Genomic DNA, 22,622 nt, shown 5'->3' with positions numbered 1-22,622 from the left:
CCCCTGTATAAAGGAGACCTGCGGCCTGAAGATCGGCCTCAGTCTCCAGGACCTTGTATGATAGACACTCACTCCTGGTTCCTTCTTCCAGTCAATAAAAGCCGATATCTCGCCTACGTCTCAGAGTGAGTTATTGATGGTGCATCAATTTTATTGACTGGAAGTTTTAAAACATGGAACCCGTTTTGCGTCCGGACCGGTTGGATTTGGACCCTCAAGACCCTGACGCAGCTCTCGCTTTTGAATACTGGCTTGCATGCTTCCAATCGTACTTGGCGGAGCTTCGTGCGACTGAACCCGCCGTTATGCACAGAATCCTACTCTCGAGGGTCTCCTCCAAAGTTTACTCCTTTATCCGGGACCTGCCGACCTACGAAGGGGCACTGGACGCCCTCAAACGACAGTACCTGCGGCCGGTGAACACCGTCTACGCAAGACATCGCTTAGCTACCCGGCAACAGCGGCCTGGCGAATCGTGCGCTGAGTTTCTCCGAGCACTACAGACACTCGTCCGAGCTTGCGACTGCAAGACGCTCACGGCAGAACAGCATGCGGAGCTGCTGGTGCGAGACGCCTTTGTGACGGGACTGAGGTCAGTGTACATGCGCCAGCGGCTGCTGGAGAACTCGGATCTTACCTTAAGCTCGGCGATAGAGAAGGCCAACGCTCTAGAAGCTGCGCGGCATAACGCCGATGCTGTCCAGTCGCGCGATTCCCCGCCGGTTTCGTGGACGCCTCAGACCCCGCCACCGCCGGCTCCCGGGAGCGAATTCGCCAACGCCGCCGCCAGTCGCCATTCCACGAGCTCCCCGACCCAGACCACGGCTGTGGCCCGTAAGAAACTCGTGCCTTGTTATTTCTGTGGCCAAAAGAAACATCCTCGACAACGCTGTCCAGCGCGAGAAGCGACCTGCTCCAGCTGCGGAAAGCGGGGCCACTTCGCCAAGGTCTGTAAGTCTCAACCTCGAGCGGAGTGCAGCGCTGCGGGTGAAACGTGGGGGCCGCCATCTTGCATGCCGGGATGTGGGCGGCCATCTTTGTCGACGTCAGCACGCCCCGCCCCCGATCCGCGGATGCTGACCGGGTACCCCGGATGTGAGCGGCCATCTTTGTCGGCGTCAGCATGCCCCGCCCCCGACCCTCCGATGCTGACCGGGTACCCCGACGGCGATCCAACTCTGGCCACTGTGACTCTCGACCAAAGCGCCCCACACCAGCTTGCAAGGTCCATGATGGACATCCAGGTGGAGGGGCATTGGACTGGATGCCTGTTTGACACGGGCAGCACTGGGAGTTTTATTCACCCGGACACAGTGCAACGCTGCGGACTTGCAACGCGGCCGGTCAGTCGGAGGTTCCATTTGGCCTCTGGGTCGCAGTCCGCAGACATCCGGGCGGGTTGTGTAGCGACTTTGGTCGTGCAAGGCACAGTATATCGGGACTTTGAACTGCTGGTCATGCCTAATCTGTTTGCACCTGTGCTATTGGGGCTGGACTTCCAGAGCCATCTCGAAAGTGTGACTATGGTATACGACGGGCCCCTCCCACCACTCACTGTCAAGAATCCTCAGTTTTGTGGGACTTCTTCACATACCCCGCTACTGACCACACACACACACGGACACACACATCCCATCCAGAACCAGGCCAACAGCTGCGCTACCGACACTTGCAGCCTCTCCACTCTCAAGATCCCTCCCCCACCGCTGTTCGCCAACCTGACCCCCGACTGTAAACCTGTGGCAACCAAAAGCAGGAGGTACAGCGCGGGGGACCGGGCCTTCATTCGGTCGGAGGTGCAGCGGCTGCTCAGGGAGGGGATCATTGAGCCGAGCACAAGCCCTTGGAGGGCCCAGGTGGTTGTTGTTCGGACTGGGCAGAAAAATAGGATGGTGGTGGACTATAGTCAAACCATCAATAGGTTTACGCAGCTTGACGCATACCCCCTACCCCGCATCGCGGATATGGTCAACCAGATTGCTCAGTATAAGGTGTACTCGACAATAGATCTGAAATCCGCTTATCACCAGCTCCCCATCTGCCCAGAGGACCGCCCCTACACCGCCTTCGAGGCGGGCGGCCGGCTCTATCACTTCCTGCGCGTCCCTTTCGGTGTCACGAATGGTGTCTCTGTCTTCCAGAGGGAAATGGACCGGATGGTGGACCAGTACCAACTGCAGGCCACATTTCCCTATCTGGATAACATCACCATCTGTGGTCATGACAGGCCAGATCACGACGCCAACCTCCAACGGTTTCTCCAAGTGGCCGCAGCTCTGAACCTTACTTATAACAGGGACAAGTGTGTTTTTGGTACCACCCGCCTTGCTATACTTGGGTATGTCGTGGAAAACGGGGTTATTGGGCCTGATCCCGAACGTATGCGCCCCCTGTTAGAGCTCCCTCTTCCCACCACTCTCAAGGCCCTCAGACGGTGCCTGGGGTTTTTTTCCTATTACGCCCAATGGGTCCCCCATTACGCAGACAAGGCTCGCCCCCTGGTCAAGTCTACCTCGTTTCCCCTCTCTGCTGAGGCCTGCGCGGCCTTCAACTGCATTAAAGCGGACATTGCCAAAGCTACGATGCATGCAGTGGACGAGACCGCTCCCTTCCAAGTGGAGTGTGATGCCTCCGATTTCGCTCTGGCTGCTACCCTTAATCAGGAAGGCAGACCAGTAGCATTCTTTTCTCGCACCCTCCAAGGCTCTGAAATTCGGCACTCCGCGGTGGAGAAAGAAGCCCAGGCCATAGTGGAGGCTGTTAGGCACTGGAGGCACTATCTTGCTGGCAAAAGATTCACTGTGCTGACCGACCAGCGCTCGGTTGCGTTCCTGTTCAGCAACCAACAGCGGGGCAAGATCAAAAATGATAAGATTTTGCGGTGGAGGATAGAACTCTCCACCTACACCTATGATATCCTGTACCGGCCTGGCAGACTCAATGAGCCCCCTGATGCCCTATCCCGGGGAACATGTGCTAGCACACAGCTCGACCAGCTGTACGCCCTTCATGCACAACTTTGCCATCTGGGGGTCACCCGATTTTACCATTTTGTGAAAGCTCGGAACCTGCCGTACTCCCTGGAGGACATCAGGACGATGACCAGGGACTGCCAGATTTGTGCCGAGTGCAAACCGCACTTCTACTGTCCTGACACGGCACAACTTGTCAAGGCCACCCGCCCTTTTGAACGCCTGAGTGTTGACTTTAAGGGCCCCCTTCCCTCCACTGACCGCAATGTCTATTTTCTCAGTGTTATTGACGAGTTCTCACGGTTCCCCTTTGCCATCCCCTGCCCCGACACCACTGCCACGTCCGTCATAAAAGCCCTGCGCCAGCTCTTCACTCTGTTCGGGTATCCCTGCTATATCCACAGTGATAGAGGGTCCTCCTTTATGAGTGAAGAGCTGCGCCAGTACTTGCTAGCTAGGGGCATTGCTACCAGTCGGACCACGAGTTATAATCCCCGGGGTAATGGCCAGGTAGAGCGGGAGAATGCCACAGTGTGGAAGGCCACACTTTTAGCCCTCAAGTCCAAAGGGTTGCCGGTCTCTCGATGGCAGGAGGTCCTCCCTGAGGCACTGCACTCTATCCGCTCTCTGTTATGTACGTCCACCAATGCCACCCCTCACGAACGCCTATTCTCTTTTCCCAGGAAGTCTGTCACTGGGACCACCCTACCAGTTTGGCTGACGTCCCCGGGGCCAGTGCTGCTCCGGAAACATGTGAGGAGCAATAAATACTCCCCGCTGGTGGAGAGGGTTCACCTTCTCCATGCGAACCCCCAGTATGCTTACGTGGTCTTACCTGATGGGCGGGAGGACACGGTCTCCATCCGCGACCTGGCACCCGCAGGTGCAGCAGACCACTACCCTGAAGGCTCTCCGGTAACTGTGAACCCTGCACCAGAGGTGACACCGTACTCACCAGGCCCTACACAGACTCCTCACGACACTTGTATACCGGGCGTTTCGTACGCATTTATACCAGGCGCCTCGCACATGCATGAGGGATCACCGGCGCCTAGTGGGCAAGAACACGCGCAACCCCCGTCCCCTGTGCAATCGCCAATGTTGCCGGCACCTATGCGGTCACAGCCGGTGCTACGTAGATCGCAGCGACAGATTCGACCGCCTGATCGGCTTGACTTGTAAGAACCTTCGCTACATGAGGACTTTTTCAAACGAAGGGGGGGTGAATGTGGTGAACTATGTGCCTGTCGGGACACGCCCCTGCTGACTGCTCCTGTGGCTCCTCCCACAGGCCCCTGTATAAAGGAGACCTGCGGCCTGAAGATCGGCCTCAGTCTCCAGGACCTTGTATGATAGACACTCACTCCTGGTTCCTTCTTCCAGTCAATAAAAGCCGATATCTCGCCTACGTCTCAGAGTGAGTTATTGATGGTGCATCAGGGATTCTGCTGGAGGTGTGGAGCATTCCCAGGCGGCCGCGCTGGGCTGTGCATGGGCAGTCCCGGGCCACACGGCCCGCCTCACCAGACCGGTAGCAGAGATCGCCCTGAGGCACGCATTGGGGCCAGCGCGGTGCTGGTTGAACCTGTCTCACAGGCTCTTCCTTTTCAGTTTCCTCCTCCGCCTTGGTGACACAAGCTCGGGCTTGCGGGGCGACGCTGGAACGCCTTGGGGGGGGGGGGGAGCTAAAACTGCTTTTGTCCTCTCCACCTTGGCCAGCAATGCTGTCAGGCAAACATGGTGCTCCAGCATCAGCAACTTTACAAAGGCCTGGGCTGCCGGAGAGTACTGGGGGCAGCCATGCGAGCACAGTGGTGGAGATCAGCTGTGAATGCCCCCGAGCTCTCTCCCACATGCCCAGTTCTTCCCTCGTTGCTTCCTCCAGTGGCCTCTGCCTGAAACGCTGCTCCAGGGCCGCTACAAGGGCCCTGTAGTCACGCTGCTCAGTCGACATTAGGCCGAGGAGGGCCCGCAGGCAACTCCTCCAGCACCGTGGCAAGCGTCACCACTGTCTCAGTGGGGATCCATTGAAGCAAGTTTGACTTGCGCCAGGTAAGGCTCCTGGTGACCTGTGCCATTGTATCTGGGGAGCTTCAAGGTGGACCTTGTGGCGTTGATTCCCGGGGCCCTTTGGTCTTCCTCTTGTGGTATTGGTGGTGCCTGCCGCGTAGCCCGCTGTCCCACGGCTGGGGTGCCTTGGAATTCCCTGGTGTGGCCGCTAGGGAGGTGGTGATGCACTCCACCATGTACCCTGGTTTAGGGAGCCTGGGTATGCCTGCCTCATTTGGGTTCCCTGGGAAGGTACGATGCTCTGTTCCCAGGTTTAACCTGGGTTGGTGTCCTTAATTCAGGAGCCCAGCCTGAGGGTATGGTTGATGACCCTCAACTTATACCCCGGGTCTTAAGCCCCTCCATCCGAGCTCGTAGCTCTCAATTTTACTGTCAGTTTCTAATCCCACTCCTGATACCGATGTGGCGAGCATTTGGTCCATGGTGACAGACGAGAGAAGCTCGTTAAGCTCAGCTGACAGTTCTGTTGTGATAAGCACAAATACGGCCCAGACACAACGACCCGGGGAGAGAACCGATGGGAGAGGTGAATATTACACACCTCAGTTCCAGTCAGGGTGACCCGCAAACACACAAATAAATAACTGTATAACCCATGCTAAATGAACTTGAATATCCCACTATAATCCCACGAACACATTTTAAACAAGAGCAATAGCTAGCACTGGCCGCCAGGAATGCTGGGGTGAGCTGTCGACTATGGCAACCCCCACAGCACTGCAGTATCATTGGCTAGCTTACATTCATATTCCATCTTTTCCATTGACTTTTTAATTGCCTTTTGTTGGCTTTTAACAGCTTCCCAATCCTCTACCTTCCCACTATTTCTTTCTGTGTTTTGTGCCGACTTTTTTGTTTTTATGCTGTCTTTGGCTTCTCTTGTCAGCCATGGTTGCCTGACGGTTAACATACATTTTGGAGGCATAAGTGGTACGATATGGAAGCAGGTGCTTTGCCCTAACTGGTCCATCCAACCAAGTTGCCTATCCATGCTGGACCCATTTCCCCACCTTTAACCACCTTTGATTTGGATCATTAACATCATATTACCATGTCATGCGACACTGATTATATAGAAGAATCCGATATACCAACTACTCTCTCTCCTGCCAGATTTCCTTCTGAGATATGAAAGATCTATCTGTCTATCGTCACAGGTAGATAGGGTCGTAAAGAGAGCTTTTGGTACATTGGCCTTTATAAATCAAAGTATTGGGTATAAGAGTTGGAATGTTATAGTGAGGTTGTATAAGGCTTTGGTGAGGCTGAATTTGCAGCATTGTGTGCAGTTTTGGTCACCAAATTACAGGAAGGATATTAAGGTTGAAAGATTGCAGAGAAGGTTTACAAGGATGTTGCTGGGAACTTTATTCCCTGGGGCGCAGAAGAACGAGGGGAGATTTGATAGAGGTATATAAAATTATGATGGGTATAGATAGAGTGAATGCAAGCAGGCTTTTTCCACCGAGGCTAGGGGAGAAAAAAACCCAGAGGACAAGGGTTAAGGGTGAAGGAGGAAAAGTTTAAAGGGAACATTGGGGGGGCTTCTTCACACAGAGAGTAGTGGGAGTGCGGAATGAGCTGCCTGATGAAGTGGTAAATGCGGGCTCACTTTTAACATTTAAGAAAAACTTGGACAGGTACATGGATGAGAGGGGTTTGGAGGGATATGGTCCAGGTGCAGGTCAGTGGGACTAGGCAGAAAAATGGTTCGGCACAGCCAAGAAGGGCCGAGGGGCCTGTTTCTGTGCTGTAATGTTCTATGGTTCTTTCTCACCTGACTTCTGAATTAATGACTGACAGAAAGGCTGGATCTCTATCTCCCTGCTTCTTCTCCAAAAACTGTATCTTTCTTGTGCTGTATTCCATCGAGCTGATCTGCTGACCACCTCTTTTATGTATACAACTGCATGTGCTTCTGCCTAAGCTATCTCATCAAAACAACTACAAGTAATGATGAAGACATATGCAGCCATCTGCCCAGTGTGGACCCTGATGTGCTTGTGGTCTGCCAGAACGATCTCTTATAAAAGGTTTGAGTTTATAACCCTCCCTGATTCCTCAATCATGTTTTGTCTGTCTTTCCTAGCTTTGTTATGCATAAGGCTGTTAGTAACAGTATTCCCTGTATGGATTCTTTTAAACAACCTGCTCACTTGAAAGTACGGCTGCATGAAACCACTCTTAATAGTGTGAAAGAATATAATATTGCTGGATGGTATTTTACATAGTATAACTGTGGACACAGAATGCACAGAGATGTTTTTATTTAAATCATGAACATTTAGAAATTGCTGTAATGGGGGGTGCAGTGTGCTCTTATCTCAGCATTAGGTAGTAATAGGTGTTAGCCACTGGCTTCTAAATCCCTTAGGAAATAGTCACCCTGCCTCATACAGCCCTACAGCACAGAAGCAGGCCCTTTGGCCCATCCAGTCCATGTCAGCCTGGACTTCTGCCACATCTCATCTACCAGCAATGGGACCATAGCCCTATATACCTCTCTAATCCATGTACCTATGCAAATTTCTGTCTCATGTTACAATTGAACCAACAGCAACCGCTTCCACAGGCAGCTCGTTCCACGCTGACACCTCCTGTTTCCACTTGCTCCTCTATGCTGTTAAAACATGAAAGTGGGAATAGTTATGATGTTTCCCACTGTTCAGTAGACTCGACACTCACTGTTTATGCTGAAATTCTGTCTCTTGGGCATGTGCCCTTGGGCAAAGGAAGTGTAGCTGACAGATGCAAAACCTTTCCCTAACACATGTAAGGAAAACAGCTCTCCTTCAATATAACTCTGCATCAGAAGTACCAGTTATGATAATAGTAGAATACGATATCATAAATGATTAAATCTTTGGATTTTCTATCCAGAGTCCTGGGCTAATGATTCTGAGACATATTCAGATCACAGGGGATTAAAATGTCATTGATTAAATTAATTTTGGAATAAAAAAAATCAATAACGGTGATTGTGAAAACCGTTTGATTCACGTTAAAAAACAAACATCTGGGACCTTCCTGGATAGCCAGGAATTTTTCCGAGGGTGGAAGGGCCTAATATGAGGGGGAATAATTTTTAGGTGACTGGAGGAAAGCATAAGGGAATATCAGGGGTAAATTGTTTCACACAGAGAATGGTGGGTGCATGGAATGCCCTGCCAGGGATGGTGGTAAAGGCAGATACATCAGGGACATCAAAGGAACTCTTAGACAGGCACAAGGATGATAGAAATATGGAGGGCTATGTAGCAGGGAAGGATTAGATTGACTTTAGAGTGGGTTATAAGACTGACACAACATTGTGGGCCATAGTGCCTGTACTGTGCTGTAGCATTCTATGTTCATGGAAGGAGAACTCCACATGATTCCAGGTTCACATATCTGGGCTGACTCTTAGCTGCCTTCTGAAATGGGCTGGCCAGTCATTAAGTTCACAAGCAGTTAGGGATAGGTAAATGATTCCCAAACCCCCTATAATCATATAACTATATAACAATTACAGCGCGGAAACAGGCCATCTCGGCCCTTCTAGTCCGTGCTGAATGCTTACTCCCGCCTAGTCCCACCGACCTGCACTCAGCCCATAACCCTCCATTCCTTTCCTGTCCATATACCTATCCAATTTTTTTTAAATGACAAAATCAGACCTACCTCTACCACTTCTACTGGAAGCTCCACACAACTACCATTCTCTGAGTAAAGAAGTTCCCCCTCACGTTACCCCCAATTTTTGCCCCTTAACTCTCAACTCATATCCTCTTGTTTGAATCTCCCCTACTCTCAATGGAAAAAGCCTATCCATGTCAACTCTATCTATCCCCCTCATAATTTTAAATACCTCTATCAAGTCCCCCCTCAACCTTGTATGCTCCAAAGAATAAAGACCTAACTTGTTCAACCTTTCTCTGTAACTGTAACCCCATGAATGAGTATAACATGTTGAATTTGTCAGTGCTCTGTATAGAGTAATCTGTAGTAATTACATTGATGAATTGATTTTAATTGTGAACTATTAATTCTTGTTGCATTACTGATTCCTTTTGGCTGTGATCAATGTCTGAACTAGCTTTTTTTTATTAACAAGGGCAAAGCTCCTCTCTTGATCAGCTACAGCATAGTGCAGACTTGCCATAGAATGCCATTACCGAAGCATGTAAAATAAATGGAACCACAAACACAAGAAAATCTGCAGAAGCTGGCAGTCCAAAGCAACACACACAACAAAACACTGGAGGAACTCAGCAGGCCAGGGAGCATCTCTGGAGAAGAGCAAACAGTCAACGTTTCAGGTCGAGACCCTTCTGAACTGGAAAGGAAGGGGAGAAGTTCGTCTTTCCATCACCTAGTTTTCCTTCTGGGCAGCTTTCAACCTGATGGCATGAACACTGATGTCTCAAACTGCTGGTAATTGCTCCCTGCCCTTCATCATTCCCCATTCCTGTTTCCCTCTCTCACCTTACCTGCCCATCACCTCCCTCTGGTGCTCCTTCCCTTCCCTCTCTCCCATGGTCTTCTACCCTCTCCTATCAGATTCCCCCCTCGCCAACCCTTTATCTCTTTCACCGATCAACTTCCCAGCTATTTACTTCACCACCTCCCCCTCTCCCAGCTTCACCTATCACCTGTGATCTTGTACTTCTACCTCCTCTCCTCCCACCTTCTTACTCCTACTTCTCCCTTTCCTTCCCAGTCCTGATGAAGGGGCTCAGCCTGAAGCGTCAACTATCGTTTCCATAGATGCTGCCTGGCCTACTGAGTTCCTCTGGCATTTTGTGTGTTTTGCTTAAAACGGATAGAAAGCTAGCATTATTTTCGGCCTCACTGGGTTGCAACCACCCAAACAGTTGCTGTTGTCAGCAGCAATTGGGGTTATGGTAGCTTACTGGGTAATTTTCAGGGCTATCAGCTTTGGTTCTGAATCATTGGTTCAAACCCCACCAGCTCAGCTGGGGTATTTAAATACAAGTCATTAAGTAAATCTGGAATTTGAAGAATAAAGCTGGAAAAGGAGCCACTTAAATGACTCTAAGCTTTCTTGTGTACTTGTTTTACCATGATTGAAACCAGGAAAATAATTTTAGTTTAACAGTGGGTGCATTGTAGTAGAACTACAGCTTCAGTGTCAGAATCAGAATCAGGTTTATTATCACTGATATATACCATGAAATCTGTTCCTTTGAACAATAGCAATGCAATATATAAAATATACTATAAATTATAATAAGAAATATATATATCCTGTTATATATAATAGGAAAATAATACAAAAAGAGATCAAAAATAGAGAGGTAGTGTTCATGGGTTCATTGACCCTTCAGAAGTTTGATGGTAGAGGGGAAGAAGCTGTTCCTAAAACATCATCAAAGACTGCAATTTAACAGGCAGTTAGACAGGGACATGAACAGGCAGGGAATGGAGGGTTATTGACCGTGTGCAGGCAGATGGGATTGGTTTAACTTGTCACCATGGTCAGCGCAGACATTGCTTACCAAATGGTTTGAACCTGCAGTTTGATCTTTGCAAGAGGGCTAATGCCATAGTGGTAAACTGTGGCAAAACTGATCAACCAACCTTAAGCCTTGATTGTGTTCTGTAAATACAGCAATGTAGCTCTTATCTGTTATAGCTTTCTGATTTCTCCCTGTCGGTGCTGATAAAGGCAGGAGACCAAGTTAGTGAATTATTTTGAATCTCCTCAGCTCACCTTTGTGACCATAGCCACTGTGTGCTGTCAGCCTGTCTTGTGATATCATAGAAACACATCCCAAAATACCGGGTGGAAATTGGAGACAGAGAGATACCAAGAGAGAGTTGGGGACACCAGCAGATGGCTAGAAACATAAAGTGAGATAAGAAGGACAAATTTAAACCAGACACCAGTCTCGTATGGAGCCAGCAACCGTATAAACCAGTAACATCCTTTTAGAAGCATTATTTTGTTGTAATTGATAGCCTTTTGCAAGTCCCATGAGTGTATCCCACTCTTAATCTTAAATGGATATTGCTTCCTTAAACACAAGCTGCTGCTGGTCAGACTTTGAAAGTGCACTTTTTATGCAGCCAGTGAGATCAACAAGGTAAACTGGGCACATTGACATAGGATAATAAACTGAGATGGCCAAACCACTGAAAAATAAATGACCAAGAGCATATAATGAAAAGAGCAGATTGTTATAACTCCACTTTGAGAACAACGTTAGTAATTTCAATGCTCTTGATCATTTATTTTTCCTGGTCTTATCACGGGACAATTTACAATGACCAATTAACCTATCAAGCGGTCTGTCTTTGGAGTGTGGGAGGAAACCAGCATGGTCACAGGGAAAATGTACTACAGGGCAGTGGCGGGAATTGAACCCAGATTGCTGTACTGTAAAGCATTGTGCTAACCACTATGCTACCATGCTGCCCCTTTTTGTCCTCTAAGCTAGAGGAACAACACTGTGTTTATGAAATGTGATAGTTTAATCAGTGGAAGATGATGACTTAAACCAACTATGGTGTTAGCCTTTGGTGCGCACACATTTTGTACACCGAAAGAAAGACGTGTTAATTGTAGGTGACTCATGGATTTCTTTGGAGATAACTGGATATTTCTTTGGTACTAAATATAACCGACTCTTTCTTTAAAGTTATCAAGCTACTAATTCATGAAGCATTTTTTCCGTTTCTATATCAACAAAGTAAATTGGCTCTAAACTGGATGCATAGGGCATTATAATAACGATGGATTTAGCATGTAATTGCTTTTATCTTATTTGAAGGAGAAGATCCCCTGTGATTTCCACTAGCTGCGAATGGGAAGATTTTACACAGTGGTCTTACTGGCACAGACTGGCTGCAATATTTGCAGCCGGCAATGGAGAAGTCTCTCTTATCTTGCTAATCAAGCTTTTCTGACCATCAGCGGGAACAGAATCGATCACTGCTTTCACTGTGTCACCAGCTGAGCTAGACCATTGGGAGCCATTCACTGAAGCAAAATAAAAACAGTTAATTTTATGTCCCCTGTTAGCTCAAGCAAATGCATACTTATTAATTATTACATGTAAATTAACTAGTATTTGTTATGGGGGGAATTATTGGAGTTCTACGAATAGCCTATCATCTTAAAGTAGATCAGCACAGCACAGCACAGGACAAATCAGTTAGTGAATCACAGATTTGCGCTGCAAGGCACCCAAACATTCCATTTCAGTTATTCCCCCAAGGGCCTGTCTCCATGCTCAATATCTATCTCCACTCTTTAAAATCATCCTGCTTTTGAATGTTCCAGCACAGCATCAGGCCCCAATGATAATAATTAAACGTATTTGTTGCTGCATGGTAAAATGGAGACATCACAACCTCTCCTTATTGGCTTCCTGTCAGTACTGCACATGCTCACAACTATAACATACTCTTCTTAAAAGGGAACTATACCAAGTGTCTTTATAATGGATCACACAAACATATCAACAGTTAAACACAAATGACTGGGTAATATGTGCTGTTGTTTTTCTTTTTAGAATTCCATTCAGAAGCCTCTCATCTAATTAACTTATTTAGTTCGTCAGCCCATCTAGGTAGTTCTGGCTCCCAGCAGAACAATTCCATTAGTCCTACTGCCTGAATTGTGCAAATAACTCTCACATCTATCAAGGGTAATAGAGAACCTGCTGGAATCTATTTTAACAAAAACAAAATCTCAATTGACTTTAAGCTTTTGTTTTTCAGCTTCATGTCGTGGCTGCGAGATGGACCCAGCACTCTTCGAGGTGCCCAGAGGCTACACTGTAGTGGGCAGCAATCGGGATTCCCTGAGAGAGGAGGATGACGACCTCTTGCAGTTTGCGATTCAGCAGAGTTTGCTCGAAGCAGGCACGGAATATGATCAGGTAAGGACAAATCGTCACTCTCGCTGGAACCTGCGGCTGGGAGTCAGAATTGCTTGTCGGAACTGATGGATAAAGTCTACATTGTGAGATCTGAAGGATGGCAATGTATGAGTGTTAAACTCCTCGAGTATGAGTTCCAGGAATTTCATACTCCTCGAAGTGCACATCTCGCACACTTGTCATGGTCTCAGAACACTGTACACAATCAAGAACTCTCACCAAAGCCTCTGCTTTCTGAGGACACTGAGGAGAGCTGGACTACGCATATTGATAGTCACATTCTTCTACAGGTGCACATTAGACAGCATCCTAACTTGGTGCATCACTGCATTGTCCAGAAACTACTCCAGCAGATAGGGAGGCTCTATGATGGTCAGAACTGTCTAGCACATCACGAGCGCTAGCCTACCCGTTATAAAGGACATATGTACAGAAAGGTGCCAGAAAAAAAGCCAGCAATTTCTTGAAGGATCCCACCCACCCAGCTAATGGACCATTTGTCCCACTCCCAGTAGGGAGGAAGCTACAGAGCATGCATGCCAGGATCACCAGCCTCAAGAGCTGTTACTTTCCCCAAGAAGTAAGGCTGATCAACACCTCCACCCACCAACCCACTCCACGACACTGAACCCCCATCACCACTACTTTATCATTTCCTCTACATATGTACAGATACTCTTGTGCCTGGAGTCACTTTATCTACTGTACATACAATCAATCTGTATTTAGAAGGGTATCTTATGCATGTATATTTATTGTGTTTTTTATTATTGTGTCCCTTTTCTTTTTACAATATTTTTATTCAGAAGAGAAAAAAACAAGATTTACAGAATGCAACACATAGATACATCTCAACATAACTTGTGTACATTCATATATTGTGATAAAATTGATCAAAATGTTATAGCAGAACATATAAAGGTATACCACTCTGTAATCAAAAATTTAAAGATAGGTCATACATCATAAAAGAAATCTTTTATATTAAAAAAGTCAACCCCCTACCAACTACCAAAGAAAAAAGCTGATGGATGATAACGGATAAATTAGAAGAGAAAACATATTCGCTTTAAGAAGAGAAGATAAAAATATACATAAAAGTCTGTGGACTGTTAAACTTTATAAATTGGAAAAATAATTTAGGAAAGGTCCCCAGATATCATAAAAAGATTGTTTCGAATTTAAGACTGAGCAGCGGATCTTTTCTAAATTTAAATAAGACATAATATCATGTAGCCATTGAAGTTGTGTAGGAGGGGTAGACTCCTTATTGTGTTTTTTTGTGCTGCATCAGATGTTGTCGTCATCTGAACTCTCATGGGGCCTCACGTCAGATGTGGAATAACACAATTATTTTGTTCTCCTTTACACTTGTGAACTGGAAATGATATTAAGCAATCTGGGATCTTGAATGATAACAGCTAATGCTTGAACCTACTTAGCAGGAACTGAGGATCAGTACTACACACTGAGGACAGGGAATTGAACTGCATGTCTTGAAAGATGGAGTGCAAGTAAATGGCTGGGATCATATGGCAAGAGCCAGGGTTTAGAAGTACATGTTAAAGGGTATTTTGGATCTGCATGTTAAGGGTGAGAGATTGCATTTTTCTTTCTTGCTAAAGACCAGAGCTTTTAGAAATAACTGGACAGATGAGAATTTAAGATATTTTACCAACTGCTCTTGCTGTAAGTAAAATTTGATAGTATACAGATATCTTTCATTGCATTGGTGAGGAATGAAATCTTTCACTTTGTTGCATGAGGTTTTTCTGTTCTGGCTTACGAAGTTGTGATTATTGTTTTAAGAGATTCTTTAGGTCCAAGATGCCATTAATATACATATATATGATGTTTAATTCTCTCTGGTAGTTATTTTAGACCGTAAGACCATAAGATGTAGAAACAGAATTAGGCCATCTGGCCCATTGAATCTGCTCCGCCATTCAATCATGGCTGACCCTTTTTTCTAACCCCTCCTCAACCCCAGTTCCCGACCTTCTTCATGTAATCTTCGATGCCATGTCCAATCAAGAACCTATCAATCTCTGCCTTAAATACACCCAATGACCTGGCCTCCACAGCTGCATGTGGCAACAAATTCCACAAATTCACCACCCTTTGGCTAAAGGAACTTGAGCATAGAAATCAGTGGTCTTAATTATGATGTTGCCTTTGAATCTCAGTGTAATTGCCAACTTTATTTGTTTATTTAATGCTTGCACATACCGTTATCATTTTATGCATTGCACTATACTGCTGCTGCAAAAGAAAAGCAAATTTCATGACACATATGAGTGATGATAAAACTGATTCTGATATGAGTATCTCTTGTGGACTGAGAGTGGGAAGGGGGCTGGTAGAGGGAAATCATTGCTGGGGTAAGGGGAAGGGAGAGAGGAGAAAGAGCAGGAAGCACTGGAGAGACATTCTGTAATGATCAATAAATCAATTGTTCAGAATCAAATGACCTTGTCTGGTATCTCAGGGTTGTGTGTGTCTGCGCCCGTGTCACCCCCCCTCCCCACCACCCCTGTTACTCCTCTTCCATCTGTGCCACACCCCTCCTGCAGCACTCCACTCTTGCCATTCCCAAAATCCTTTGCTCTGGCCAGATTTACAAACTTGCTCTTTGCTCCATGTTGACAAATACAGTAGTGTGTAAAAGTCTAAGGCACCCTAACAATATAGATGTGCCTAAGACCTTTGTTTAGTACTGTATTTTAAGACAAACTGATAATAAATGAATTGGGGCTATTCTATACAGACAAGTTATATCAGTAAGACGAAAGAGCTGATTGTGGACTTCAGGATTGGTGAGATGAAGGAACACATACCAATCCTCACAGAGGGATCAGAAGTGGAGGGAGTGAGCAGCTTCAAGTTCCTGGGTGTCAAGATCTCTGAGGATCTAACCTGGTCCCAACATGTCGATGTAGTCATAAAGAAGGCAAGACAGCGTATGTACTTTATTAGGAGTTTGAAGAGATTTGGCATGTCAACAAATACACTCAAAAACTTCTATGATTGTACCGTGGAGAGCATTCTGACAGGCTGCATCACTGTCTGGTATGGAAGGGCTACTGCACAGGACCGAAAGAAGCTGCAGAAGGTTGTAAATCTAGTCAGCTCCATCTTGGGCACCAGCCTACAAATTACCCAGGACATCTTTAGGGAGCAGTGTCTCAGAAGGCAGCGTCCATTATTAAAGACCTCCAGCACTCAGGGCATGCCCTTTTCTCACTGTTACCATCAGGTAGGGACAGAAGCCTGAAGGCACATACTCAGCGATTCAGGAACAGCTTCTTCCTCTCTGCCATCTGAATCCTAAATGGACATTGAAGCTTTGGACACTACCTCACTTTTTTAAATATACAGTATTTCTGTTTTTGCACTTTTTAAAAATCTATTCAATATACATAATTGTTTTTCTTGTTTATTTATTATTTTTATTTTATTTAGTAGTTTTTTTTCTCTCTGCTAGATTATGTATTGCATTGAACTGCTGCTGCTAAACTAACAAATTTCACGTCACATGCCGGTGATAATAAACCTGATTCTGATTCTGATAATTTAGCTTTTTATGAGGTAGTGCAGTGTTAAACAATGTAAACCTTTCATATATTAAAAAATGATCATCACAAATTTCAGTCCATTTCTCCCTAATGCACTGACTTAACAATGTAACTGTCTCAAATATTTCATATGCAAGTAAGTTCCACATCCTTAATGGCTGAGTAAGTTCCTCTAGAACTCCTTTCCAGCAGCTGTCTTATCCTGATGCCGAAAGTTTTGAATTTCAATGTCAAAAGTAAATTTATTATCAAAGTACGTATACATCACCATATACTGCCCTGAGATTGATTTACTTGTGGGCATACACAAAAGAAGAAATAAATAAAACAGAATCAATGAAAAACTACACACAAACAAGCAATGACAAACAACCAATGTTAAAGGGAAGACAAACTGTACAAATACAAAACGAAACACACAATAATAATAAATAGTAAATAAATAATACTGAGAGCATGAGTTGTAGAGTCCTTGAAAGTGAATCTAACAGTTGAGTATTGAGGTGAGTGAAGTTATCCATGCTGGTTCAGGAGCCTGATAATTGAAGGGTAATAACTGTCCTTGAACCTAATTATGTGGGATCTAAGGTTCCTGTAGCTCCTTCCTGATGGCAGCAACAACAAGGGAGCATGGCTTGGATGTTGTGGGTCTTTGACGATAGACACTGTTTTTTTGGGGCAGTGCTCCTTGTAGATTTGCTCAATAGTGGAGAGGCCTTTTTCCTGTGATGGACACGACTGCTTCGATTACTTTTTGTAGGCTTTCCTGTTCTTGGGCTTTGGTGCTTCCATACCAGGACATGATGCAACCAGTCAAGGTTCTTCCTCCTGTAGACAATAATCAGCTCTTTGGTTTTGCTGACATTGATTGAGAGGTTATTGTTGAGCATCATTCAGCCAGATTCAGGGAGAAGAAATTTCCCTCCTTTGATTCCGGAACAACAGTGGTGTCACCAGCAAACTTAAGTATGGCAAAAATCTTTACAGATTTCACCATAAGTGGAAAAAATCCTGTCACCGTCAACCCGATGTAAACCCTCCATCATTTTGAAGACCTCTGTTAAGTATGCTTCAGCCTTTTCACCAATTCTCAATGGTTTTTATCTGTCAGTTCCAGTGTAACACTTGTAAGTCATTTTCTCTAGTGTCTCTATATTCATTATAATTGTAATTTGAGTTCACAACAAGATGTTGATTGTTCTTAATAAGTTGCAGTCAAGTCACTTCACTTGAAGGCTATTTTGCAAATTACAGAAATATCATTGACGGTAGTAATGATGACAGATTTGCATTTTTCCAAGACCATTTCAGTCTGGAATAAAGCGATGAGATTGAGCCATTCAGCTCCTGGTGTCAGTTTTATCCTCCTCCATAATTTCTCCCAGGCAAAGATCCATTAGAAGTCATTTCCTTTGCAATGCAGCTTGACAAGGAACTCAAGTAGGGGGCACACAAGTTATTGGAAGAGGGAGGGAAGTAAAGGGAGAAAGACTAATGATTACGCCTAGTGTAGTGTTTACAGAATAACCTATCAATGTAGATCTCACCACTAAGAGAGTTTAAGGTTTCTGCCGTTCCGGAAGGATGTGCTCACTGATATTGGCTTCTTTCTGCATTTCCTCTGTACGAGAGTAAACTGGTGCTGGGCACTCCGCAATAAGCTCCCAGCTGGGAAATGAGGCCACTTAAGAATCCGGTTAATGCTAGCTGCACAATATCTTTGTGTAAATTAGCTGACAGCATAAAATTGGCGTGTCTGTGTTGATATAGTATATCCTCTATGCTCAATTCTGTAGCCTCTTCAGCTTAGCACATTTGTAGATTCTTATCAAAGTACTTTTGTACATGCAAGTGTACTTTCTGTTGTGTAGGAGCACCTTGAAAATGTGAGGGTACTATAGTGAAAATCAAATAATTCCTATGTCACGATTCAGAAGTCCTGATGTCTCAGCACCTGGCACAACAGATGAAGTTGCTGTGGTTCCCATGTACCTGGTTCTGTTTTCCATACTCCATTTAAACTTACTGGGACCATATTTGCTATAATTCCTTTAAGGTTATCCCCCTGTTTGACACACCTTATACCTAGGGTTGTGTGGCTAAGTACAACTCCAATGCCATTTAAAGTTTGCTGATGGCACCACTGTTGATGGCCGAATCAAAGGTGGGGACAAATTAGTATATAGGAGGGAGGTTGAAAATCTGGTTGAATGGAGCCACAACAACAACTTTTCACTCAACGGCAGCAGAACCAAAGAGTTGATTATTCACTACAGGAGGACGAAGCCAGAGGTCCATGAGCCAGTCCTCATTAGCAGCTTAGAGGTGGAGAGAATCAGTAACTTTAAATTCTTTAGTGTTACCATATCAGAGATGTCTTGGGACCAGCACATAAGTCCCATCACAAAGAAGGCACAACAGAGCTTCTACTTTCTTAGGAAGTTTGCCTAGTTTCAGCATATCATCCAAAACTTTGAAACCTTTCCTCAGATGTACTATGGAGAGTATCCTGCCTGGTTGTATCATGACCTGATATGGAAACAGCAATGCACAGGAATGGGAAAGTCTACATAAATTGGTGAATATAGCCCAGTTCATCACAGTTAAAACCCTTCATTTCCAAGGAGTGTTGCCACAAGAAAGCAGCATCTAGGATCTCATCATCCATCATGTTCTCTTCTCACTATCATTCAGCAGGAAGTACAGAAGCCATAGGTCCCAATTAATACTCTCCTACCACCAGGCTTCTGAACTAGCATTGAGAACTTCACTCAGCTCAGCACTGAACTGACTCCACAAAATACAGACTGACTTTCAAGGACTTTGCAACTCATGATCTCAGTGTTATTTACTTACTAAAAAATATATATTATTTGCACGATTTGTCCTTTTCTCACACTTGGGTGTTTGTTAGTCTCTTTTACTGATTGTATTTTTTTTCACAAATTCTATTGTATATCTTTCATTTTCCTGTAAATGCTTGCAAAGTAGTATATGTGGGACATGTATGTTTAATTTAATGGGTGGGTTGATTTGTCTGTGTATTCACTTTGAATGAATAGAGCAGGCATCAGATGTACAGTGCGGAGCAAAGAGTAGAAGTTGGCAAAGAAGGAAGAGAAAAACCAAAGACCCAAGTGTCTTAAGATTAATTGGGACTTCCAGGGTTTTAAAAGACCAGACGGAACCTAAGATAATGATTTTTTTTTACTGTTTAACATGTTTCCAACGCTATTCACAAACTTTTCATCCTTTCTTTCCAGGTGACCATCTGGGAAGCATTGACCAATAGCAAGCCAGGAACACGCCCCATGACCTGTGAGGAGAGGAATGGAGAAAGGTACGCAGGTTTCATAAAGAATAATTAATTCCGGAATTTAGTGCTTCAAGGCTTTATATGTGGATTGCAGGCACCTCATTCCTTACTGTTATAAATCCATTTCTGGTACAGCATTCCCATTGGGGGCTTGTCAGGGATGAAGTCAATAACAACCATTTGAATTTGATTGTCTTGAAGCATCATTTGTTGTTTTAGCCACATAGAAAGGGTTTACCAAAACAGTCAAAGAACCTCTGGTTCGTTGTATTGAATTAGTATGTTAGGGAAATGTTATGCTGTAGAGTTGCAAAGAATTAATTGTAAAACATCAGTCAATGCCTTGATGTTATGTCAACCTAAAACTCACATTAATTTTAGAAAGAATGATGTGCAGTGATGCTGGTTGCATTTCAATTACACCATGAATTAAGTTCTGAATGTTGCCCAACTGTGTTGGGTAAACATTTTTAGGTAACTCACTGACTGTCACGTCACTGGCGTTTAGGGCAGCAATGAAGGTCCTCAATTTCTGGTGGTGCACAAGGCTTCCTTCGTCATGTCAGTAGCTTCCTCTCTGTTTTCACTGCTGTCAGTCATGTAAATCCTGGGTGGAGGCTCAGGAATACTGTCAAACTCAGATGTAGAAGCATACTTCGTTGCCGTTTCCGTAACAATTTGTTTTTGCAGTGAGCCCCCGCGCCTGGAGGATCAGAGGACCACTCTTAGTCTGGCCTCCAACCTTTGACCTATTTGGCATGGGTGACCCTACCAAAAGCCAAAGCTTAAAGCCCTGACTCCAGCCAACATAGCTCTCCAGGTCATTGAGGCACACAAGCCTCCAATCCACAACAAGGTTGTGGTCCTCTTGGAGGATTTTTAGGTAAATTCCAATATATTTGGCTGATCTGTCCCAATCACAGTATCATAACAAGTCATTCAGAATATGCCACAGATGGTATACTGCCAAGTTTAATCTTAGAACAGTGCAGCACATTCATTGTCTTCTGCCAAAGAGATGGGGTGACATGACTATGGATAAGCACTCTAGGAGGCAAAGCTTGGTAGTTCCTGTGCCAGGACCAGAAGTTCTAGACACCAAGTATTTCATATGATGGTACAAAGATACAAAGTCTGCAGAAGACCCCTCATTACAACTGCTAAGCTCAGGCATGCAAATAGCACCAGGATTTTGTGCTAAAATGATCCTACAGCAGAAAGGCAATTCGACCATAACTCATACAATATCAAGATTACTTTTATTCTAGTGTGTTCATACTGCCACAAAGTTATAAACTTCCACACAATTAATAATAGGTTTCAGGGAGCAATGAAAACTTTACAGGCCACTGATATCTGTTGAAAAGATAATGGAGAGTTTTCTGACAGATTAATTTACTGCAAGGCCAGGGTTGTGCAGATAAAAAAAGCAGTTGTCTTTATGACAGTGATATCTGTGTGTGCCAAGAGACCACAGAGATTTGCACTGACATTTCGCAGTCTGCTGTACCCAGTCAATTCTGGGAGCGCTGTCACAAGTCAAAGTTTTCCAAATGAACTCTATTAACAGCATCCCAACAGCATTCGTATAAAGGCAAAGAGAACAAGGCTAAGAGCTTCAAGAGACTCTGGCAGGTATTACCAGACTTGTGTGGATGGCAATTAAGCTCAAATTCACCCTGTGTTTGGTGACAAACATCTAATCCAGTGACCCATTATCAACACTCTGAGTCTCATCGAGGTGTCAAAAACTGAAAGAATTAAGATTCATCTGAGAAGTTGTTCAACTTCACTGAATGACATGTGGCAAAGGCGTCAAAGAATATTAATCCTCAACCTTATTGTAATCATGCAATAAATGTCACCAGTAATTATGATGTAGGCTTAAATAATTCTCTAATAATTATAAATACACAAGCACTAAACAGTTTTGATGGCTGCCTCTGGGAGATAAAGAAGCTCAAACCATTATGTTAGGCAAATGTACTTTTCCAATACCTATGATAGGTGCACTTTTAATTCCTTTAAATTTCATAGAAAACATTCAGAAGATTGATTTATTTTCATTGGCAGCAAGTTCCAATAGTTGACAATGCTCAGGACCCTGCCAATGCTTTCTAATGAGGGCTTCAATTTGCACGTGTTTGCCTTTGATTAGTTTATATTGATTACAATTGAACAGAAAAAAGGAAGCTTAGGTCAGAATTTCCCCTTCAGACTATGCCAAATTTCACAAAAAGTGTCAGGTCACTTGCACCACCGATTGAATCTGATGTGAAACCTTCAATGCCTAATGCTGTTGGGTTTATAACAGTAAACAGTGCCTGTAACTTGACGTGTAAAGTTGCTCCAACACAGTGTGTTGCCTTTTGCTTCATGAACGCAGAGAACCTGTGGCTGATGCCCTCTCTTCAATTAAGTGCTCAGTTTCTCTCCTTTAATCTTTGGCCCTTCACAGTTAACCCTTTGAAGACTGAAGAACTTAATTATATTTTTTGTTTTTACTTCAAAGACACATTTGTCAGATATCTATTTTCGCCATTACGCCTTTTTACACAATCTACCTCCGGAAGAAATGGTACATCAAACTTTTAAAAACAGGATGGTACCTTCTATTGGAAGTGGAAGGCCATTTTAAAGCATAACACCTGCAACCCACAAATGGTTAACCGATTTAACTCACTAAGCATATTGTACTCACTTATGTTTCCACAATGCAGTCTATTGCTCTATAATTCATGACTGCAGGTCAAGTCTTAATGTGAAGATGTCATTATAGCTAATTTCAAACAATATTCTCTGA

General features: G+C 44.8%; 1 protein-coding gene across 1 annotated transcript in view; it reads left to right on the top strand.

Annotated features, from left to right (window-relative positions):
* ankrd13b (ankyrin repeat domain 13B) overlaps positions 1 to 22,622 on the top strand; it is a 456,195-nt gene that overhangs the window by 420,748 nt on the left and 12,825 nt on the right. Inside the window, exons 14-15 of the mRNA XM_059971419.1 lie at positions 12,768 to 12,928; positions 19,767 to 19,843. Coding sequence (XP_059827402.1) covers positions 12,768 to 12,928; positions 19,767 to 19,843 — 238 coding nt within the window. The remainder of the gene's footprint in view (positions 1 to 12,767; positions 12,929 to 19,766; positions 19,844 to 22,622) is intronic.

Source organism: Hypanus sabinus, chromosome 6, assembly GCF_030144855.1.
Source record: "Hypanus sabinus isolate sHypSab1 chromosome 6, sHypSab1.hap1, whole genome shotgun sequence".
Classification (NCBI taxonomy): Eukaryota; Metazoa; Chordata; class Chondrichthyes; order Myliobatiformes; family Dasyatidae; genus Hypanus; species Hypanus sabinus.
The sequence above is the reverse complement of the archived record's forward strand: the minus strand, read 5'-3'. Positions and strand labels throughout refer to the sequence as shown.